We start from the raw sequence: 18,782 nt of genomic DNA, 5'->3' as shown, positions 1-18,782 counted from the left end.
TTCTCTCGCAGAGGTGAAGCGTGTCCACGGCACCCCACCGCCGCCCATCTCTCCTAAGCCCACACCACCCCCGACGGCGCCCAAGCCTAAGGTCCACGCTGCCCTGCAGTCGGCGAGTGCCAGTTCCACGCCTGCGCCATCGCCTGCCAAGCAGCTGGCGCCCACCATCAAGCCTTCGAGCACACCTCCCTCACTGTGCTCCAGCCCGGCTAAGCCCTTGTCTCCCGGCGGGGGCCCCCCTCAGACAGTGCCAGTCAAGCCTCCCCGCTCTTCCATGGCTGGGCCGTCGGTGGAGATTGTCAGCACGGAGAGTGTGCACCAGAAGCTGGAGGAGACCAGCGCCTCCCTGGCTGCCGCTCTGCAAGCCGTGGAGGAAAAGATCAAGCAAGAGGATGGGCAAGCAGCAGAGTAAGGGCCTTTACTGGGCTGGGCGAGTGGGGAATGGTGGTGGTGATGGAGGGATGGGAGCAAAACAAAAGTGAAGAGCCAGGGAAAAAGGCTGCTGGAATAGAGGTACAGTGGTACCTCGCAAGACGAATGCCTCGCAAGACAAAAAACTCGCTAGACGAAAGGTTTTTCCTTTTTCAATTTGCCTCGCAAGACGAATTTCCCTATGGGCTTGCTTCGCAAGACGAAAACGTCTCGCGGCTTTTTTTTCTTTGTCTAAAAACAAAGACATGTTTTGTTTATAAAGTTAATTTATTTTCCCTTAAATTTTTGAACTGCTCTTTACAGTATGTGTGACTTTAAAGAGCAGTTAATAAACTGTTGTTGTACCAAATTTGGCTTTGTTTGGACTTTTTTTGACCATAGGAACGCATTAATTGATTTTCAATGCATTCCTATGGGATTTCGTGATTCGCAAGACGAAAAATTCGCTAGACGACAAAAATTGCGGAACGAATTAATTTCGTCTTGCGGGGCACCACTGTACTAGGTGGGAGTCAGGGAAGGGTGGCTAGCTAGCCCTCCTGAGTAATCTGCTTCCATTAAAGAGACTCAGAAAAAGCAGCTTTGGTTTTCTTTCTTTGGTATACTTCCCTGTACAGTGGTACCTCGGGTTAAGTACTTAATTCATTCCGGATGTCAGTTCTTAACCTGAAACTGTTCTTAACCTGAAGCACCACTTTAGCTAATGGGGCATCCTGCTGCCGCCACGCCACCAGCATGCGGTTTCTCTTCTCATCCTGAAGCAAAGTTCTTAACCCGAGGTACTATTTCTGGGTTAGCGGAGTCTGTAACCTGAAACGTATGTAACCCGAGGTACCACTGTATAGGGAAGTTTTTAATGTTTGATGTCTTACTGTGTTTTAATTTGTTGGAAGCTGCCCAGAGTGATTGGGGCAATCCAGTGAGATGGGTGGCATATGAATGAATGAATAATAATAATAATAATAATAATAATAATAATTTTATTTTAAGTGGATGGAGGGCTAGGTACTGTATGTTAATTGATCAGTCCATGTGACATGAAATAAGTTTACAAAATGATGTATGGCATCGAAAAAATTGATAGAGGACAGTTTTTCTGTCTCTCTCACAACACTTTCTTTTGTCTCTCCTGAATCTCCCAACATTCAGCTTCACTGGATATCTGTGAGTTCTAGACATCCCATGAAGATGAATGTTGGAAGATTCAGGAGAGACAAAAGGAAGTCCTTCGTCACAAAGTGCAGTTGTAACTTTAGAATTCACTCCCACAGGGAGCAGTGATGGCCGCCAAGTTTAAGAGGATTGGACAAATTCATGGAGGAGAGGGGTATTGAAAGCTAGTAGGCATGGGAGAATGTAGAAAGTTGTGCAGTGAGAAAAGAGGATCTTCCTTGTGCTCTCCTAACTCACGCCGGTGTCCTTTGCCCTCAGTTCCACCGCAGAATCCAAAAGCACAGTCAGCATTCTCGATGACATCGGCAGCATGTTCGACGACCTTGCGGACCAACTGGATGCCATGTTGGAATGAGAGCTGGGAAGCAATCGCAGCCAACCTCAGGATCTGCCATGGGCACAAGGGCACAATCATCTCCATGAAGATCTTCCCTTCCTCCGCTTCCATCTTTTGAGGTTTGCACAAAGATAAGGTTACCTCAGGATTGTGCTGAAACAAACCCAGATGCTTGGGGAAGGCTTTCTTGGGGCTTGGAGACCAATTTTGTGGAAGCGGCAAAGAAAAGGAAAGAGCCGCCGCTCTTGCGCTGTTATTTCCCCCCTTCCTTCCTTAACACCTGTTTACTTTGGGGGATACAAGGTGACTTCAATTCTCCTCCTAAGAATGAAGCAAAACGCGGTATGCCTGGGGCAGGAGCTTCTGTTACCTGCAAGACGATCTTCGGGCAAATCTACTCCACTCGGTTAAATTTGAGTCTCCTCGTTTAATTTGGAAAGTATTTCCTGCCCTCACCCCCTTCTCCCAACCAACCAGTCCCCAGTCGCTACAGTCCCCCAGTGTGTTATCAAAATGTGGCACAAATAACTATGGAGTCTTCTCTGGTTCTTCATGTTTTCTGTTTGGGGTGGAATCTCGTCTTAGTGAAACTCTTCTTGCCTTCCGTGTTGGTATTGTTCCTTGACTGAGCACCGCTGTCCTCTCTCTCCTGTGCTGCTGTCTCGGTTCCTGTGCCCACCTGCCCTTATTGGGAAGCGCTGGAAAAAGCGGGGCAGGAGAATGCCCAAGGGAAGCCGTTGAGTCGAGGAGGCTTTCGGCTAGCTGCATGCTTCGTTTCTTTGTCCCGAAAGGTGTTTGTCTTCTCCTGGTGATAATGAAGCTGTGACTGTAAGAAGTTCTGTTCCGTTAAACGAGTCCCATTTGAGAAATAAGCTCCTTTTTCTTCTTCTTCTTCTTCTTCTCCTGTTTGTTTGCCTTGAAAAAAAAAGTATTGTTCCTGGCAAGGGCCGCGCAAAAGCTTTGGTACATTTGCATGACTGATACAGTGTTGAAACATAAAAAGGGGAAATGGGGAAAAAGGAAAAAAAATCCTGGCCAAAAATCCCTGTAAATATATCCCTGGTGGCTTCAGGAGCTGCCATAAATGAATATTTATTCCCGATTTTTTCTTTTAAAGATATACATATATCTCTCTATCCTTAGGGCAGCTGGGGTTATGAGCATGAGAGACTTTGGTTGCGCTCTCTCACACTTCAAGGCACTTGTTTCCAAAGAGTTTGTTGTTGATTTAGACAATGCAGCCCTCCTTAAGTACTGTCTACAGTGGTTATTCCCGGGAGGAACAGGAAGTGGGGCAGAGTTAAGGAGGCAGTAAACAGGCATGGGCAATGTAATGTATTGATCTTGCAGAGCTCTTGGTGGAGAAGCAGCAGCACTGAGCAGGGGCCAGTGGTAGTTTTGTAGTCTAGCAGGCGTTTGGTAAAAGAGGACTCCGCTGCAGCTTCCATTTCTGTCGTTCCAAATGCAATAACGGTTGCACCCCAACTATCCAAATTGGTTCTGCCAAGGCGAGTGAATTGCAATAGTTAGCTGGGATGTGATGTCAGCCTCTGACTCTCAACTTGTATCTCGGTTGCAATTCTCAGCAGATTGTGGACACACAACAGCTTGTAGTGCTGAGGATGGTGGCTTGCTAGCTAAGAGAGGCCTGACATGGAGATGATGACCCCTGCAGAGGCAGCTCTGTTGGGCTTGCAGTGCTGTGTGGTCTGAGCAAGTGCTGACAAGGGCAGTCTCCCAGGGAGGTCCACCCAAGGCACAGCAACTTTTGGTGTGTACAGCTATGAAAAATGCATCAGTGTCTGCACCACCTGTCTAGTGTCAACTCTTGCAATATCCTAACCAACCTGAGAGCTGTTGGGTGTTGGGAGAGAGGGACCAGCAGCAGCGTGGCGAAGCTGTTCCGCCAGTGCCCAACATTGTGTCTTGCTTGGTTCTTTTCTGGCTTATGGCCCTTGCAAGGTTGAGGCTCTCAGCATTGTAGGAGTTTATGGGGAAGGATCTCTCAACAGAAGGTTGGGTTCTAGGTGCCTCAAAGGCTGCAAGGTTATCCGGAAGTTTTGTAGCATGTAGACTGAATTGGTCGTGACCGCCCTGCAAGTCCCCTTGTTCTGCCGTTGGTTGCAGTGGGGATCTTTGTACATTGCAGGGAGTTAAGGAATGAGAGCCAGTCTCTGAATGCTCAAAGCATCATGGGAGCAGCTCCCTTTGGATTGGTCCACAGCTGTTAACACCTGGCACACAAGGTTCTTCTAATCTTCCCGGCTGCCACATCACGGGCCCGTGTCATTCTCAAAAAGAAGCACAATCTTGGAATCTCCAATACAGTGGTGCCTCGCAAGACGAAAAGAATTCGTTCCGCGAGTCTTTTCGTCTTGCGATGTTTTTCGTCTTGCGAAGCACGGTCCGCCGCAACTGTGCCTCTTCAAGCGGCTTTAAAAAAAAAGCGCAAGACGTTTTCGTCTTGCGAAGCAAGCCCATAGGGAAATTTGTCTAGCGAAGCAACACAAAAACGGAAAACCCTTTCGTCTAGCGAGTTTTTCGTCTTGCGGGGCACCACTGTAAGGGATTATCCACTCTCTCGCTGCAGTCTTCTCTTCTTAAAGCAGCAATGGAATACTCCTCTTCTTCCTTCCTGGGGTATTTCTTGGTAAGCTAAAACTGTCCCCTGTGAGAATCCAGTCTTATGTTAATCTTGATGGTTGGATACTTGAATCATTTACCAGTAGAGGAAACCAAGTGGTGGTGGTAGTAGCCTGGCAGGAAGTGGAGGTCATTTCAGAGAGTGTCGCAGGACCAAAGTTGACTAGCTTGTCATGCATTCTTTATGGCACTGGGCAAGCATGAACCCGAGTTTTATTCTGTCCTGTTGGACTGGAAGCTATCTTGGCAGTGGGCATTGTTATGACTTAACTAAGCCTTTTGGCAGCTATTTCAAGATTACTGGTTTGGCTGTGATGACTGACCTGTAGTGTCTTCCATCGAAGGAGATTTTGGAGATCCTTGGAATGACATTCTGCCCAGACCCAATTGTTTTTACTAGTTGAAATGCATTTCCTACTGCTGAGCCCTGGCTGCCTTTTAAGTGTCTTTGGCCTGCTGCATTTCATCCTTCCCTTGTGGGCACTCTTCCTTTTAAAACCACCACAAGAACTACAGCCATTTTTCACCAAGACAAGTCCAAAAAGGCATCTCAAAAATCTGTATCTTCATTGCCACTTGCAGCAGAAGGCTGCAGCTTCAGTCTTGGTGCTGTAATCTCTGGGGGTTTTGTTTAACGTGCAGCGAGGTTTACATTTAGTTCATGTTGCCCCTATAAGTTTTTGGACTCTTTCGGTGGTTCAAACACCTAATTCTGTTCTGTTCTCTCCCTCATTGCTGCTAACACTTGCACCATTGCCATAGCTTTCTCTAAATGTTGCTCCCTTGTGTTCCATCTTGCCTTTGGATCCATAGCTGTATAAGCACCAGAAATTATCTGGCAGTGATGGAGAGAGAAAAGCTATCATTGGATCAGAGATTTTGGTTGCTGTGGGCCTTCAGGCTTCCTCTTGAGATAAGGAACCCCCTTCTGTTCCCACCAAAAGCACTGGAACCCTTCTTCCTAAGCAAGTAATTACTCAGGGAATTGTTCTCCCTGCAGTTTTGAGGCCAAATGATGACATTATATGCCTTGGGCATGAAACTTTGTGAGCCTCTGAGGCTCTTCTTAGGTCCAAAGTCATCCTTTTTTTATATCACCTCACCATTCACCCATTTCTAATGTTTAGTAACTGTCTGTGTCAGTCTCTCTCTTTCCTCTTTGTTCTCCTTTACTTGCAGCTCATTTCATTTTTTTAAAAATCTGTAAGACAAAAAAAGGGGGGCAGCGCCCCGCCTTGGCTTGAGGGATGGTCCACTCGCGAATCTCAACCAATCAGGTCAGATCAACAACTCAGGAGAACCCCCTTCCAGCCGTCCTGCACCATGACTACTTTTCCAAGCAAGACCACCGAGCCTCTTAAACCCACTTGATTTTGATGCCTGTGCTTTTGCTACATAGGGCCAGTGTAGTGACAGGCTGAAAAAAAAAGGAGAGTTGGGTTCTGTTGTTGAGTTTATTATTGCTTTGGTAGAGGGTCTCTCCTCCTCTCGCAACAGCCATGTTTATGAATGTTCTTACATGTGAAATCAAAAGCAAAAGAATTTTCTGTCCCCTTTGGCGTGTGATAAAGGGATGAGAAAAATAAGCTATATAAAAGAAGTATTAATTTATTGGAAAGAAATTATTTAAGAATGGATTTCCCACCCACCCCCAGAGATAATTAACAAAAAAAAATATCAGAAAGGACTTTAATATATATTAAAAAGATTTTAAAATATTATCAACTGTATATTAAACAGTTTTAAGAGATAAAATTGAAAGAACTGGAGTTTAGCTTGACTATTAGACTTATAATAAGCTGTGTGTCTTGTGGTGACATCATTTAAGAGTAGCACAATGTTTTTTAAAAAGGTACAGTTTATCTTGTTTCAAAGTGTGCAAAAATATTACGTTTCTGTTATATGGGATTTTTTTGGTTGCCATGTTTATTTTTACAGTTTTAAACAAAAATCAAAGGATGTGCCTTGTTTTCAGAATTTTTGTTAAATCTCATCTCTCAGCGTGTTATTTTCTGTACGGCCGTTTCCTGTTTTTAAGTTGGGGTGTGTGTGTGAGCAGCCACATGTGTGTATATGCGTGTGCGTGTTTAAATGCATGTGTGTGGAAGTAGGTAATGTATGCACAGCTGTATATCATTGTACAAATGGGAGTCAATCCAGTTTTGGTTTTTTTAGAACTGGCTTTTTTTTTTTTGGTCTGGAACATCATAACCTATGGTTCCCTGGCGCTGTGGGTATTTTTTGTTTGTTTGTTTCTATTTGAAATCCAGGTGTCTATGTCTGAGTGGTGACACTCGTTTCTTTTCTCAAGCACAGATAGCTCTGTCTTTGCTGATCTCCAAAATGTGTCTGGCACAACTTTGAAATTTCTTACATTAAAATAAATAAAAAAATAAATAAAACGACAACATGAAGATACCTGTTGTAAAAAAAAATAAAAAATAAAAAGAAAGAAAATGTATCTTAAAAAAGAAAAGAAAGAATATTCCAAGATTCTAATGCTGGATATATACATATTATATATATTATATATATATTATATATATTTTTATTATTAAGTTATGGAAACTGTATTGTATTTTTCCCATTTCTGTCAAAGCTATGCATCTTGCTGCCAGCCTCCTTTCCTTGCTTTTTGCATCCCCACCTGTATTATTATAATATTTGATGGCTTTTGTGGTGCTGTAAAAAATATTTGCTCCTATTTAAAAAAAAAGGAAAAAAGGAAAAAAAATAGAAGTTGTCTGGGTACAAATACTTAAGAACATGGGAAAGATGCCCTCCTCGCTTGCCATGACTATACATAACATGACGTTAACACTAATAATATTTTTTGGGGGGAAACGACCTCCAAAGGCAGTTTTTCATGAGGTGCTAAACCGCTGGGTGCATGCAAGGACGCTATGGTGCTGAGCGATCGGCTCATGCTGCAATTTTACAATAGACAGGTAGGCGGCGCTGTGGATGCACTGATGGCCATCAGTGCTTAATAAATGTCCAAATTGTCTGGTCCTGTGAAACTCTTGTTTTGGCTGCAGCCTAAGGAGGGAAGGGGGGGGGGGGAGTCTGAACTGTACTTAACTGGGAATAGATGCTGAGTGTTAGTCACACAGGTGGGTCTTGGCGATTTAGACACTTGGTAGCCCTATCTAGTGGAACAAAGCACGAAAATGTTTAGCAGTCTGCAGAGCTAGCCTCTTTCACACTGTGCCGTCATTGCAGGGGTTTCGGATCCCTCCCAACTTCGCAGTTCTGTGATTCAAACATTTGATGGTGAAAAGGGAGGAAGGAGGGAGGAGACAGTGAGCGTCTGTCTACTTACTGAGCACTCCAGCCTTTCTGCTTCTCTCACCTTGCTGAGGCCAGATTTTCCCTGCTTCTATGCACCCACAAAGTTCAACAAACTGGTGCTTGGGAGGAAAGGAGCGGATGGGCACCTGTTTTCACTTCATTTCCACAGCCAACACCCACATACAAACGTATTAAAGCACCAACTTTAACAACGGCCACTTCTGATTTCCAAAAGATCTAGATCTTCTGGGAAGCTCACAAACAGCGCATAAAGACCAAAGCTATCCTCCCTGGTGCAGCACATAGCCAGCAAAATACGGAGAGAAGAGGTTTCATTTCAGCTCTTGCATCAACACAATTGTTTCTTGACAAGGGCGAAAGTGCACATTCCCTTGGCTGCTATTAAAGCATTCCACCTTTGACAGCTGGTGGCATGATGTGCACCTTCAAAGAAGCAAATCCAAGTCTTCTGCCATTTCTCTGCAATACTTGTGTAATAGAGTGGGGAAACAAACTTGTCAAATTCACCAGCTAGTAGGAACAGAAGTACCTGCAGGTAGGTGGGCTAGTAAACTTTGAAATCGCTTGTCTCTGATCACGAGCTGGGGCTGCAAGGTAGGTTAACTATCAAAGAGACGTTACACTCCTTTTGCTAAGATGCTCCAAGCTGGTCAATAACTCATGCTGGCCTAAAACAATGGTCCATTTTTATTGTCAAGGAAGAAATAATCCAAATCTATATCACAATCTTAAAAACAGTAGAAAATGTCAGTAAAAACACAACAGTGGGCTCTCCCTGTTTTTGTTTTAAACCATTGGGGGCTTGGTGCCATTATGACATGATGCTGTGAATGGATGGCCTTGCGGTACTTGATGCGAGGGATGGGAATCTTTGAGACATAAAAATCGTACCTGGTTACATGAGGGGAAAACTGGTCTTTATCATTGGCGGTGGGCACAAATGAAAGAGCTTAGCAGATACATTTAAATGCCAGAAGAGAGGGGTCTTCCGCCCGTCACCCCCAATCCTTGGCTCTGGCACTGCTGTTGGCAAAGGTGCATTGTGGGTGCTCACACCTGGATCATCGATCTAATCCCACTTCACCCAAACGCTGCTGTCTTGAGGCTGCAGTGCTACTTGTTCCATCAGAAACGGTGCCGCTGTGATGTGGTCTTGCGAGCTTTATCTCCAAACAGCCCTGCTTGGGACAGGGCCTGCTGCGTCAGGGGTGGCAGTGCTGAGGTACGTGGGTTGTGAAGCTCGCTCACGGCTGGCGCGCACAGTGGGAGGGGCGTTGGAGTGCAAGGAAGCAGGACGACATGTGAGCCGGAGGATTATTTGGTAGTCTGCCGTCCACAAGCAGGCAGTGGCACCCACTAGCATGTCCAAACCTGCGGCAGGAAGGAAAGTCAGTAGGGCCTGCGCAAGAGAGGGCCAACCTGCTGCAAGGTGAGGTTCAGACAATACTTGCCCCACAAGGTGAGAGACCCCACAGGGATTCAAACCAGCAGATCTACCAGTGAGGTCCACACAACTTGTGACCCATCCACCTCACGTCTGACCACCAGCCACATCTGCCCCTGATGTATGCATGACAACTGCAAGAGTTTTTTTGCACTGCCAAGTAGGCAGAAGGTTGACCAATCACTAGCTTATGAGAATAAACCATTCCGGGACTCTGCAACAACTCATGGAAGGCTGCTGTCTGGGAATGTGCTGATTCCACAAAGTTGCCAACTCAAGAGAAATCTGCTTCAGAAATCTTGCCCTTAAATAGTCTTCCCCCAACCCGGGGGCCTCCAGATGTTTTGGCTACAACTCTCGTGAGCCCCAGTTAGCACAGCAGTGATGGGAGTTGTAGTCCCAAGCATCTGGGGGGCACCAGGTTGACAAAGGCTGCCTTAAAGGTACACATCATATGGGTAACTGCTTGGAGCGAGGGCCCTACGAGGTTACAGAGGGAGAGGGACAGCCAGGACTTGGGCCCTTAGCAAAATTCACACACACACAGTCTACCCCAACTCATGGGGCATGGGGAAGAGGCATGCTAGACCAGCCTCTTCTAATCTAGTTTCTTCCAGATGTTTTAGGGCAGAACTCCTCTCAGCCACAGGCCAGCACAGACAGGCTGTGCTAGACTATCAGAACTCAGCAGTACACTGTTGCTGCAGCAAGCTCTTTACCCTGCAAACCACAGCAAACAGATAGGCACACAGAATAGCTTGATCCAAGTTTTTCCCCTGCTCAATCAGATAAGAAACAGAAAAAGCCCTCTCACTCTGGCCAATAACTTTCTACATTTGCCTATGCTAGAAGGAAGGTGCTCTGCAACAGACCACTGGCTCACATTCATGGACCCCCACCATCTTTTCTGCCACATGCATATCTGCAGTATAAGGAACTCTGGTGTGAAGGCGCTGGTGGGTTCAGGGAGCAGCAGTGCTCCAACAGCTAAACCTGCTCAACAACCTGCCTGCCTACTGGGGCATGATGCTGTTCCCTCCTGCTCAACGCTGTGCACACCCCTGAACACATCGGCGACCTACCTTAACCGTGCTGTCAACAGCACCAGAAAACAGGCGACCCCGAGAGACAGCCAGTGCTGTGACGCTGCCCTGGTGGCGTAGCAGAGTCTGAGTGCAGATCATGTTATCCATGCTCCATACCTGGGCAAAGAACACAAGCTATTATCAAGAATGAAGTGCTTCAAAAATGCCCCGGGCTAGCACCATCAGGCTCTGTCCCAACCCGCTCCCTCCTATCAGTATCAAGCATTTTTGAAGCACACTTAAATTCAGGCCATGAGAATCAAAACAGACTACTGTACTCTGCAAGCACATTTGCAGGGTACGGACATAAGAAGAGCCTGCTGGATCAGGCCTGTGGCCCATCTAGTCCAGCATCCTGTTCTCGCAGTGGCCAACCAGATACCTGTGGTAAACCCACAAGCAGGTTTCATGCACAAGAGCCCTCTCCCCTATTCAGAAGCATTGATGCCTCCAATTGTGGAGGCAGAGCATAGCCATCCTGGCTAAGAGCCTTATACGCCATGAATTTGTCTACCGCTCTTTTCAAGCCATCTAGGTTTGTGGCCATCACTGCCTCCTCTGGGAACAAGTGCCATAGTTTACCTATGTGCTGTGAGAAGGAGTTATCTCTCTGTTGTGACCCTGGTGAAAGGGCTGGGATTTCCCTATTGCCAATCATACCATGGAGACATGGTGCTTGGACACCAATAGCCATACTGCCTCTCCCACTGTTCCACCCCTGAATGGCAGTTTTGAAAAATGCTGGTTTAACCTGATCAACCCACTCCCCTCACTATTCAAATGTTACTAATAATAATAATAATAGCCAGCCTCTGTTTCCTTCCCAAAGCACAACCCTCTGCCCCAGCTAGCAGCACCTCACATACCCGCAATGACCGGTCATAGGAAGCGCTGAAGACTTTGGTTTGGTCTGGCGTGGAGATGACTGCCAGGGCATACACGGTGCCCACGTGTCCCGTCAGGGTACGGACCTGCTCTTTGGACTCAATGTCCCACACCTGGAATCGGGAGGAAGCAAGGACCTAGGATTACCTTCCAAACCTGCATGGACACAGCAAAGCTCTCCTGGTGCCAGAGCTTTCGTTCTGCCAGTGTTGGCTTGCCAAGCACCACAAAGGGATGGATGAGGCCATAGTGAGTGTGTGTGTGGGTTTCCCACCACCCACCTGTGTAGAATGCAAAACCCCAGCACCTTTGCACCCCTGACTCCAAGCCTCCGCCACCCTTACGTGAATGAGATTCTCATAGGTGCCGCAGACAATGTGGTGGTTGGTGACAGCAATAGAGTAGACGCTCCCACCCGACGTCTGCAGGACATGTACACACTCCAAGTTCCGAATGTCCCAGATCTAGGGCAGAAAAAGATGGGAGGGAAGATTGATGTGCCTGGGCTGAAAAGAAAAATGGCAGCAGACAATGATGCGCATATTGGGGGGGATGGGATGGGTGGGTGTGGAATCTGGGAGTGCACATACCTTGATCGTTTGGTAGGAGCCACTGTAGAGGTGATTCTGGGATGCCACCAGTGCACGGACCCAGTGGTTAAGGCCCGTCAGCTCCTTCTTCAGCTTCAGCTCAGTGCCCACGATGTCCCAGACCTGGAGACCAGAAGGACAGGCAGAATCGTACCTTTGAGCAGAAGGTTGGTTTTTAGTCTCTGCTCATCTGCCCACCCTCCCAGCACATCTCCATAGATCAGTCTATGGACAGGCTACAGCATAGCATCTCACAAGCCAACCACACTGCAAATAGCTCTAAAAAAGGTAAAGGTACCCCTGCCCGTACGGGCCAGTCGTGTCCGACTCTAGGGTTGTGCGCCCATCTCACTTAAGAGGCCGGGGGCCAGCGCTGTCCGGAGACACTTCCGGGTCATGTGGCCAGCGTGACGAAGCTGCTCTGGCGAGCTAGCACCAGCGCAGCACTTGGAAACGCCATTTGCCTTCCCACTATAAAGCGGTACCTATTTATCTACTTGCACTTAAGGGTGCTTTTGAACTGCTAGGTGGGCAGGAGCTGGGACCGAAAGATGGGAGCTCACCCCACCGCGGGGATTCGAACCGCCGACCATGCGATTGGCAAGTCCTAGGCACTGAGGTTTTACCCGCAAGTAGCTCTAGTTACACTGCAAATAGTGCTCTCTCTCGTGTGTGTGTGTGTGTGTGTGTGTGTGTGTGAGTGTGTGTGTGTGTGAGAGAGAGAGAGAGAGAGAGAGAGAGAGAGAGAGAAAGAAGAGAGGGACTGAGAGTTCACAGAATGGCCTCGGGTCACCATCCCTCAAGTCCAACCTACTTCACAGGGTTTTTGTGGGGATAAAGGGTGGTGGGAGAGAACCATGTACATCTCTCTTAGCTCCTTAGCAGAAGTGTGGGATACACAATCGTACTTTGGAAGTTGAACGGAATCCATTCCGGAAGTCCTTCCGACTTCCAAAACATTCGGAAACCAAAGCGCGGCTTCTGATTGGCTGCAGGAAGCTCCTACAGCCAATTGGAAGCTGCGGAAGCCTTATCGGACATTAGGGTTCCAAAAGAAGTTTGAAAACTGGAATACTCACTTCTGTTTTTTGATCATTCGGGAGCCGAAATGTTTGGCAACTAAGCCGTTTGAGATCCAAGGTACGACTGTAAATGTATTATAATACCTAAGAAGTGGGAATCTCTCTGTTGCTCAACCACAGGTTTTGTGAGTGGTAAAGTCGAATGGGGCGAGGGAAATTAGTACAGCCTGCTAGATGAGGGATTGGGGTAACTGGAGGAGGAATCAGCAACAGTGAAGAGAGATTTCTTTAAATAAAAAGTCAGAATTGAGAAGTGGAGGATGAGGGTTGAGGAAAGGTGGCCTGGAAGCCAGGAGGGGGGAGAGAAGAAGGGATGGTCTGGGGGCCTTCTTTGGCTGGAGGACCCAATCCTAAATGGTACCTTGATAGCTTTTAGGGAGCCACTGAAAAGCATGTTGTGTGACGAGACCAGCGTGCAGACAGGGTTGTCATGGGCCCGGATAGTGTTAACTTTCTGCAAGGTTTGAATATCCCAGACCTGCAAAGATTACAAAAAGGCAGGGCATGTAAAACTGTTCCTGGCCATGCCCTCCACAGCACAGAGAGGAAGAGCTTTTCCCACAGGCTCCCCCTCCACCCTCAATAAAGCAAGAGCCAGGCCCTTCCCAGACTTGGATACTTACAATGATGGTGCAGTCAGCAGAGCCACTGTACAGCTTATTCCTGGGCAAAAGAGAAACAAAGACCTTCAGGGCGTGCTAAGACAACCGTCCGAAGAAGAGAAAGCACAGCTGGTTTGGCCTGGGTGCTTGTGATGAGCACTTCCAAGCAATCAGGCAGAGGAGGTTTGCTCAAGAGAGACAGAGAGCTGTTTGTTATCTTCAGGCTGCTAGTGATGTGACTGATGTAGGCAAGTGTGGGTAGGCAAGTCTGTAAAATCTTGTGGACTGCTAACTTTGATGATGTTATTGGCAAGACTATGCTAAGAGGCATGGGATTCCCCTCAAGCACAGAATAAAATGCCCAATGCAAAAGATCAGCTGGAAATTTTATCGTCCAGAAAAGCTTAACTTTCATAATAAAAAATATGCACCTTTCTAGCACTCATGGCTGTGAAAAGATGCAGGTAAGTGGTTGCTGAAGCCTCAGAAGTGAGAGAGGGAATGATGAGGATTTCCAGAGATCAGGGTTTGGAGCTGCCCTGCATAGCTTATGAACACGCCCCCCCCCGCCCCCAATAGGAAAACCATAATTATGGAAAGTAACAAAAAATGTGCAATGTGGCTCTATTGGCACAATTCATACAGAATTCAATCTTTCTTGGAGAATTTTAAACTACACAGCCCTGAATAAAGGGAGATGGATTTGCCTGAAGCAAATCTCCAGGGTTACCACTAGACGCTCAGTTTGCCCAACCAAATAACTGGAGCAGCAGCAAATGCCATGTTACGAGAGCACTTGTAAAACCTCTTTGCAATCAGGAAAATATTGGGTTTGAGAACAACTCCTATTTGGATTCAGCGCACAAGCAGCCACAGAAAAGAAAGGGTGGCCGCTCTGACTCACCCCTGGATGCAGAGAGCCAGGACTATCCCATCGTGGCCTTCCAAGGTTTTTTGGCACTTGTATGTGGTACAGGTATCCCACACCTAACAGGAAACAGAAGGGGGGAGTCATGTGACTGGGCTCCAGAGCAACCAGGAACCAGGGCAGGAAGTCAGCCGATATGCCACAGCTGGGAAGGCAGGAAGCAGGTTGCCTGTCATCTGAGCACCTGCTTTCCCGACTTTCAGGCCAAGATAAGCCAGTCCAGGAAAGTCAGTGAATAGGCAGGTTTTCCTAGGGAGCCAGAAACAGAGAAATGCAATCCCTAGCAGTTCTCACTGTGACAGATATTTGGCAGGGAGCAGGGAGCCCAAGGGCAGGGCAGAAGAAATGGGTGGTTTTGTTGTCATGCCCTTCCTTGGTTCACACTCAGAAGGCTGTGCAAGTGCACTTCCACTGAGAAGTAATTCCAGAAGGAGAGGATTATAGCACATAGCTGCTCTGAGAAGTGCTCAACCCTCCCTTCCAAGTCCTTGCTTGGATCTAAACATGTACCCCGTGGGTAGGCAAACTAAGGCCCGGGGGGGGCCAGATCTGGTCCAATCGCCTTCTAAATCCGGCCCACAGGTGGTCTGGGAATCAGTGTGTTTTTACATGAGTAGAATGTGTCCTTTTATTTAAAATGCATCTCTGGGTTATTTGTGGGGCATAGGAATTTGTTCTTTTCTTCTTTTTTCAAAATATAGTCCGACCCCCCACAAGGTCTGAGGGGCAGTGGACCGGCCCCCTGCTGAAAATGTTTACTGACCCCTGCTGTACCTTGTTAAAATGACATGGGTGACTAGAGACCTGCAGTATCCTTTCCCCCTCCTAAGAGCCAGGACTCCACACTTGGAAGCTTGTTTCAAAGTCAGGCAAACTTTCCATTTTTAGTAGTTTATGACAAATATGAAGCGGAAACTGAGAAAATGAGGCTGATTAAAGTCATGTAGTATTCAATGAATATTAGTTCCCCACCCCAACCCCTCTTTTTCTCAGCTCTTTTAATAGAAACAAGTGTTATATGTCTGCATGGCACTGTGGAGGACTGGAGGAGGAGTAACAATTTTCAGAATACAGAATAATTTTCATCTGTTTACTTTACAGAGATACCTTGGTTTATGAACTTAATCTGTTCCGGAAGTCCATTCTTAAACTGAAACCGTTCTTAAACCGAGGCACGCTTTCCCTAATGAGGCCTCCAGCTGCCGGTGCCCTTCCACCATTCAGATTCCATTCTTAGACCGAGGTAAAGTTTGCAAACCGGGACACTACTTCCGGTTTTGCGGAGTTTGTAAACCGAATAGTTCGTAAACAGGGCTGTTCTTAAACTGAGGTACCACTGTAATATTAATGGTTACTTCAGTTTTCAGTCTTTTGCCTGCTCCTCATAAACAAAGGGGGTGCTCAGTTCCTTAGTTCTATAGCTTGTTGCAAATGACCACTTGAGGAATAGCAACATGAAAACTTTTTTTAAAAAAAACAACCCACTGAGACTGCCTCAACCTTGCAGACTGGAGGTTCCTTGTGGCTTCAGTGCAGGCTCAGAAACAAGCAGCTCTTACCTTAATCGTCTTGTCTGAAGAGCCGCTGAAGAGCAAGTCCCCTATGGAGTAGACGCACAGGCACCAGACAGGGCCCTGGTGACCAACAAAAGTGCCTTTGCACTTGAAGATCTGCTGGGGGTCGTATGCTGCAGAGGGAGAGGAAGAAGGCAATACCAACAGCATGAGAGCAGGACCCCTGCCAAGGATCAATGTCCTCTTAGGAAGCACTGACTTACACACCTGAAGCTAGTTACACTGCCACTGCTTTCTATAGGCAGAACCCCCTGAACTGCTTTTTGGGGAGGGTGCTGAGAAGCTATTCCTACATAAGAACAGGGCTGCAGGATCAGACCATGGTGGGTCTATCCCGCCCAGCAGCCCTCTTATAACAATGACTGTTGCACTATGAACATACAACTATTGCTTCAGTGGAAACCAAATATTGTGTCTCCTTTGGTCTTCTTTAAAGCTAGTGTATGGTTGCATATGGACAACCAGTGTTTGTTCAAACTGCTCCACCGTAAGCCTGAGGTTTTGCTCCATTTCTTAAGCCTCCCTGGAAAACTTTTGTAAAATTGGAAGCCTGGCATAATCTTACTAGATTACTTACCATAATCTAAAATGGTCCAATTAGACCTACTAATATGTCCTTGCATTTGCAACCTATCCTTGCCCTCATTCAATGGGAGGCGGTTCTCAGGGCATCTGCACAGTTTGGAATCAAGCGAGCAAACCAACCAACCAACGAAAAACCTCAAAATCCAGAAACAAAGAAATTCTGCCAGTGCTTGGGGAGAGAAAGAACAGGGTACTCACAGCCCAAGATTCCCATGTTCAGCCGGGCATTGATGTGGGACAGCTCATCCTAAAACAGCAAGTTAAGGCAGGTTAGGACCAGAGCAGCCATAATCACATGAGAGAGGAAATGTATGGGAAGCCATCTCTCTCAAGGGGTGAGGCCATCCAAAGGTAAGATAGCAAGATGATACATTTGAGGTTGACAAACTTTAGCTGGCCTTACGGACCATCAAAAATTTGTCATTGCTAGGACTCACATTCCCCCAAGGGGTACAGGGTTCTTCCAAACTTCATCCTATGTCTCAAACAGAGCAGGGGAGGGTGTTGTTGGAGTTGGGGAGGGAGCCAGAAAATAAACCCGTGCAACTAACAATCAACCTGAAGGGAAGGGAACAGGATCTTGTTTTGTCTCAGTGCACCAGAGGTGCTCAAAGCTCAAAGCCCAAGATGCAGACACAAGCTGCATCAGCTGGAGGAATGTCACTTTGCTCTGCCTTCAACAGCCACTCTGAGAACCCCAGGGGGGCAGAGGCAAGCCCACAGAGCTCCCCACCTCCCTCTTCAGATCCAGACAGGAGGCAGAACTGCATGAGGTTGCTCTGCCTCTGTGCCAAAGGGGCACTCTGAGCTCGGAGACCCTGCATTACAAGCAGCAGTGCTCACGTTCAGCATGGAAGCGTCTCTCCGGAACTCCATCAGGTCCTCACTCAGCTTGCTCTGGTTCTCGTCCAGGACATCTAAAGAGTGACAAAATTGGGAGAAAAGAGCTTGTAATTTCTAAAAGCAAATTCAGGTGTAAGTGTATTAAATTTTTGCTTGATATTTCCAACTGTATAGGCTACCCCAACCCCATAATCCCAGTCCCTTTAAGCCCTACTGGTCATAAATATTATACTGAACCAGGTGCCTATGGGAAACCCTCAAGGAGGACCTGAGCGCAAGGGGACTCATCCCTCCTGCAGCTTCCAGCAACTAGCATTCAGAAGCATAATGCCTCTGGTCATGGAGCCAGATCACAGGCATTGTGGCTAGTAGCCATTGGTAGTCTTCTCCTCCATGAATTTACATAATCCTATTTTAAAGCCACCACTGCCTCCAATAGGAGCGAGTTCCATAGTTTTAACTATGTGCTGCGTGAAGAACTTTTTTTTCTATCCTGAAGCATCCAACATTTGGGTTAATTGGATGCCAACAAATTCTAGTGTTATGAGAAATAAAAACTTTCCTCTATCTACTTTCTCCATGCCGTGCATAATTTTACAAACTTCCGTCATGTCTTACTTGTCTTTTCTCTAAACTGAAAAGTCCCAAACACCTTTTTGAGGTGACAATCCTCTTAAAAAGAGAGCCCTAATCTTCAGGGCTGCCTAGTGGCATTCTTGGTCATTTGAAGATTTGGCTCATGCCCTCCCAAAGCTTCTCTCAACTCCCTCCACCACATCAGACGGGGAACCTACCAAACTTCAGCTCCAGGTTCTTCTCCAGCTGGTCGATCTTCTCCGAGAGCTTGCCCAGCATGGAGCGCAGAAAAGCAATCTCCTGATCCTTCTGTGCCATGGCCACCTGCATCTCGTGGAAGCGATCGTCTGTCTGCTGGAGGAACTCCTTCAGGCCCTCAAACTTGCACATTTCCAAGTGGGTCTCGTATGTGTCTTGGTTTCCTATGAATGTACACCTAGGAGCAGGGATGGAGGGACTTCTTTCAGCCTGAGGGCTGCATTTCCCCTGCCGAAAGCAACCATTGGGAGGTGGCAGGTCACATGCTGGTGGTGAGCAGAGCCAAAAGCAACAAGTGAGCAGAACAAAAGTGAATGGGCTACTTACTACCCTTATATGTAGGCTCCATTCCAACCATGCAAAAGTCAGAGGTTTCTTCAATGACTCACACACACCTTTCCATCCAAACAAGCAAGAGGCATTAACACAATTC

General features: G+C 47.0%; 2 protein-coding genes across 9 annotated transcripts in view; one reads left to right on the top strand and one right to left on the bottom strand.

The window, feature by feature from the left end:
• Positions 1-7,598, top strand: part of CASKIN1 (CASK interacting protein 1) — a 116,232-nt gene extending 108,634 nt beyond the window's left edge. For all 3 annotated transcript variants that reach the window (XM_083473948.1, XM_083473947.1, XM_083473949.1), the window contains 3 exons: positions 12-408; positions 1,864-4,269; positions 4,509-7,598. In XM_083473948.1, coding sequence (XP_083330074.1) covers positions 12-408; positions 1,864-1,960 — 494 coding nt within the window. In that variant the 3' untranslated portion in view covers positions 1,961-4,269; positions 4,509-7,598. The remainder of the gene's footprint in view (positions 1-11; positions 409-1,863; positions 4,270-4,508) is intronic.
• Positions 7,599-8,566: 968 nt separating this feature from the next.
• The window catches only part of TRAF7 (TNF receptor associated factor 7), a 34,281-nt gene continuing 24,065 nt past the window's right edge, over positions 8,567-18,782 (bottom strand). For all 6 annotated transcript variants that reach the window (XM_083473979.1, XM_083473980.1, XM_083473983.1 and 3 more), the window contains 12 exons: positions 18,310-18,527; positions 17,516-17,589; positions 16,871-16,919; positions 16,073-16,200; positions 14,490-14,572; positions 13,607-13,646; positions 13,345-13,461; positions 11,902-12,024; positions 11,656-11,775; positions 11,293-11,424; positions 10,424-10,543; positions 8,567-9,268 (listed from right to left, as the gene is read on the bottom strand). In XM_083473979.1, the coding sequence (XP_083330105.1) occupies positions 9,254-9,268; positions 10,424-10,543; positions 11,293-11,424; positions 11,656-11,775; positions 11,902-12,024; positions 13,345-13,461; positions 13,607-13,646; positions 14,490-14,572; positions 16,073-16,200; positions 16,871-16,919; positions 17,516-17,589; positions 18,310-18,527 (1,219 nt within the window). In that variant the 3' untranslated portion in view covers positions 8,567-9,253. The remainder of the gene's footprint in view (positions 9,269-10,423; positions 10,544-11,292; positions 11,425-11,655; positions 11,776-11,901; positions 12,025-13,344; positions 13,462-13,606; positions 13,647-14,489; positions 14,573-16,072; positions 16,201-16,870; positions 16,920-17,515; positions 17,590-18,309; positions 18,528-18,782) is intronic.

This window comes from Podarcis liolepis (assembly GCF_965112155.1).
Source record: "Podarcis liolepis genome assembly, chromosome: 14".
Classification (NCBI taxonomy): Eukaryota; Metazoa; Chordata; class Lepidosauria; order Squamata; family Lacertidae; genus Podarcis; species Podarcis liolepis.
This window is presented reverse-complemented; position numbering and strand designations above follow the sequence as displayed.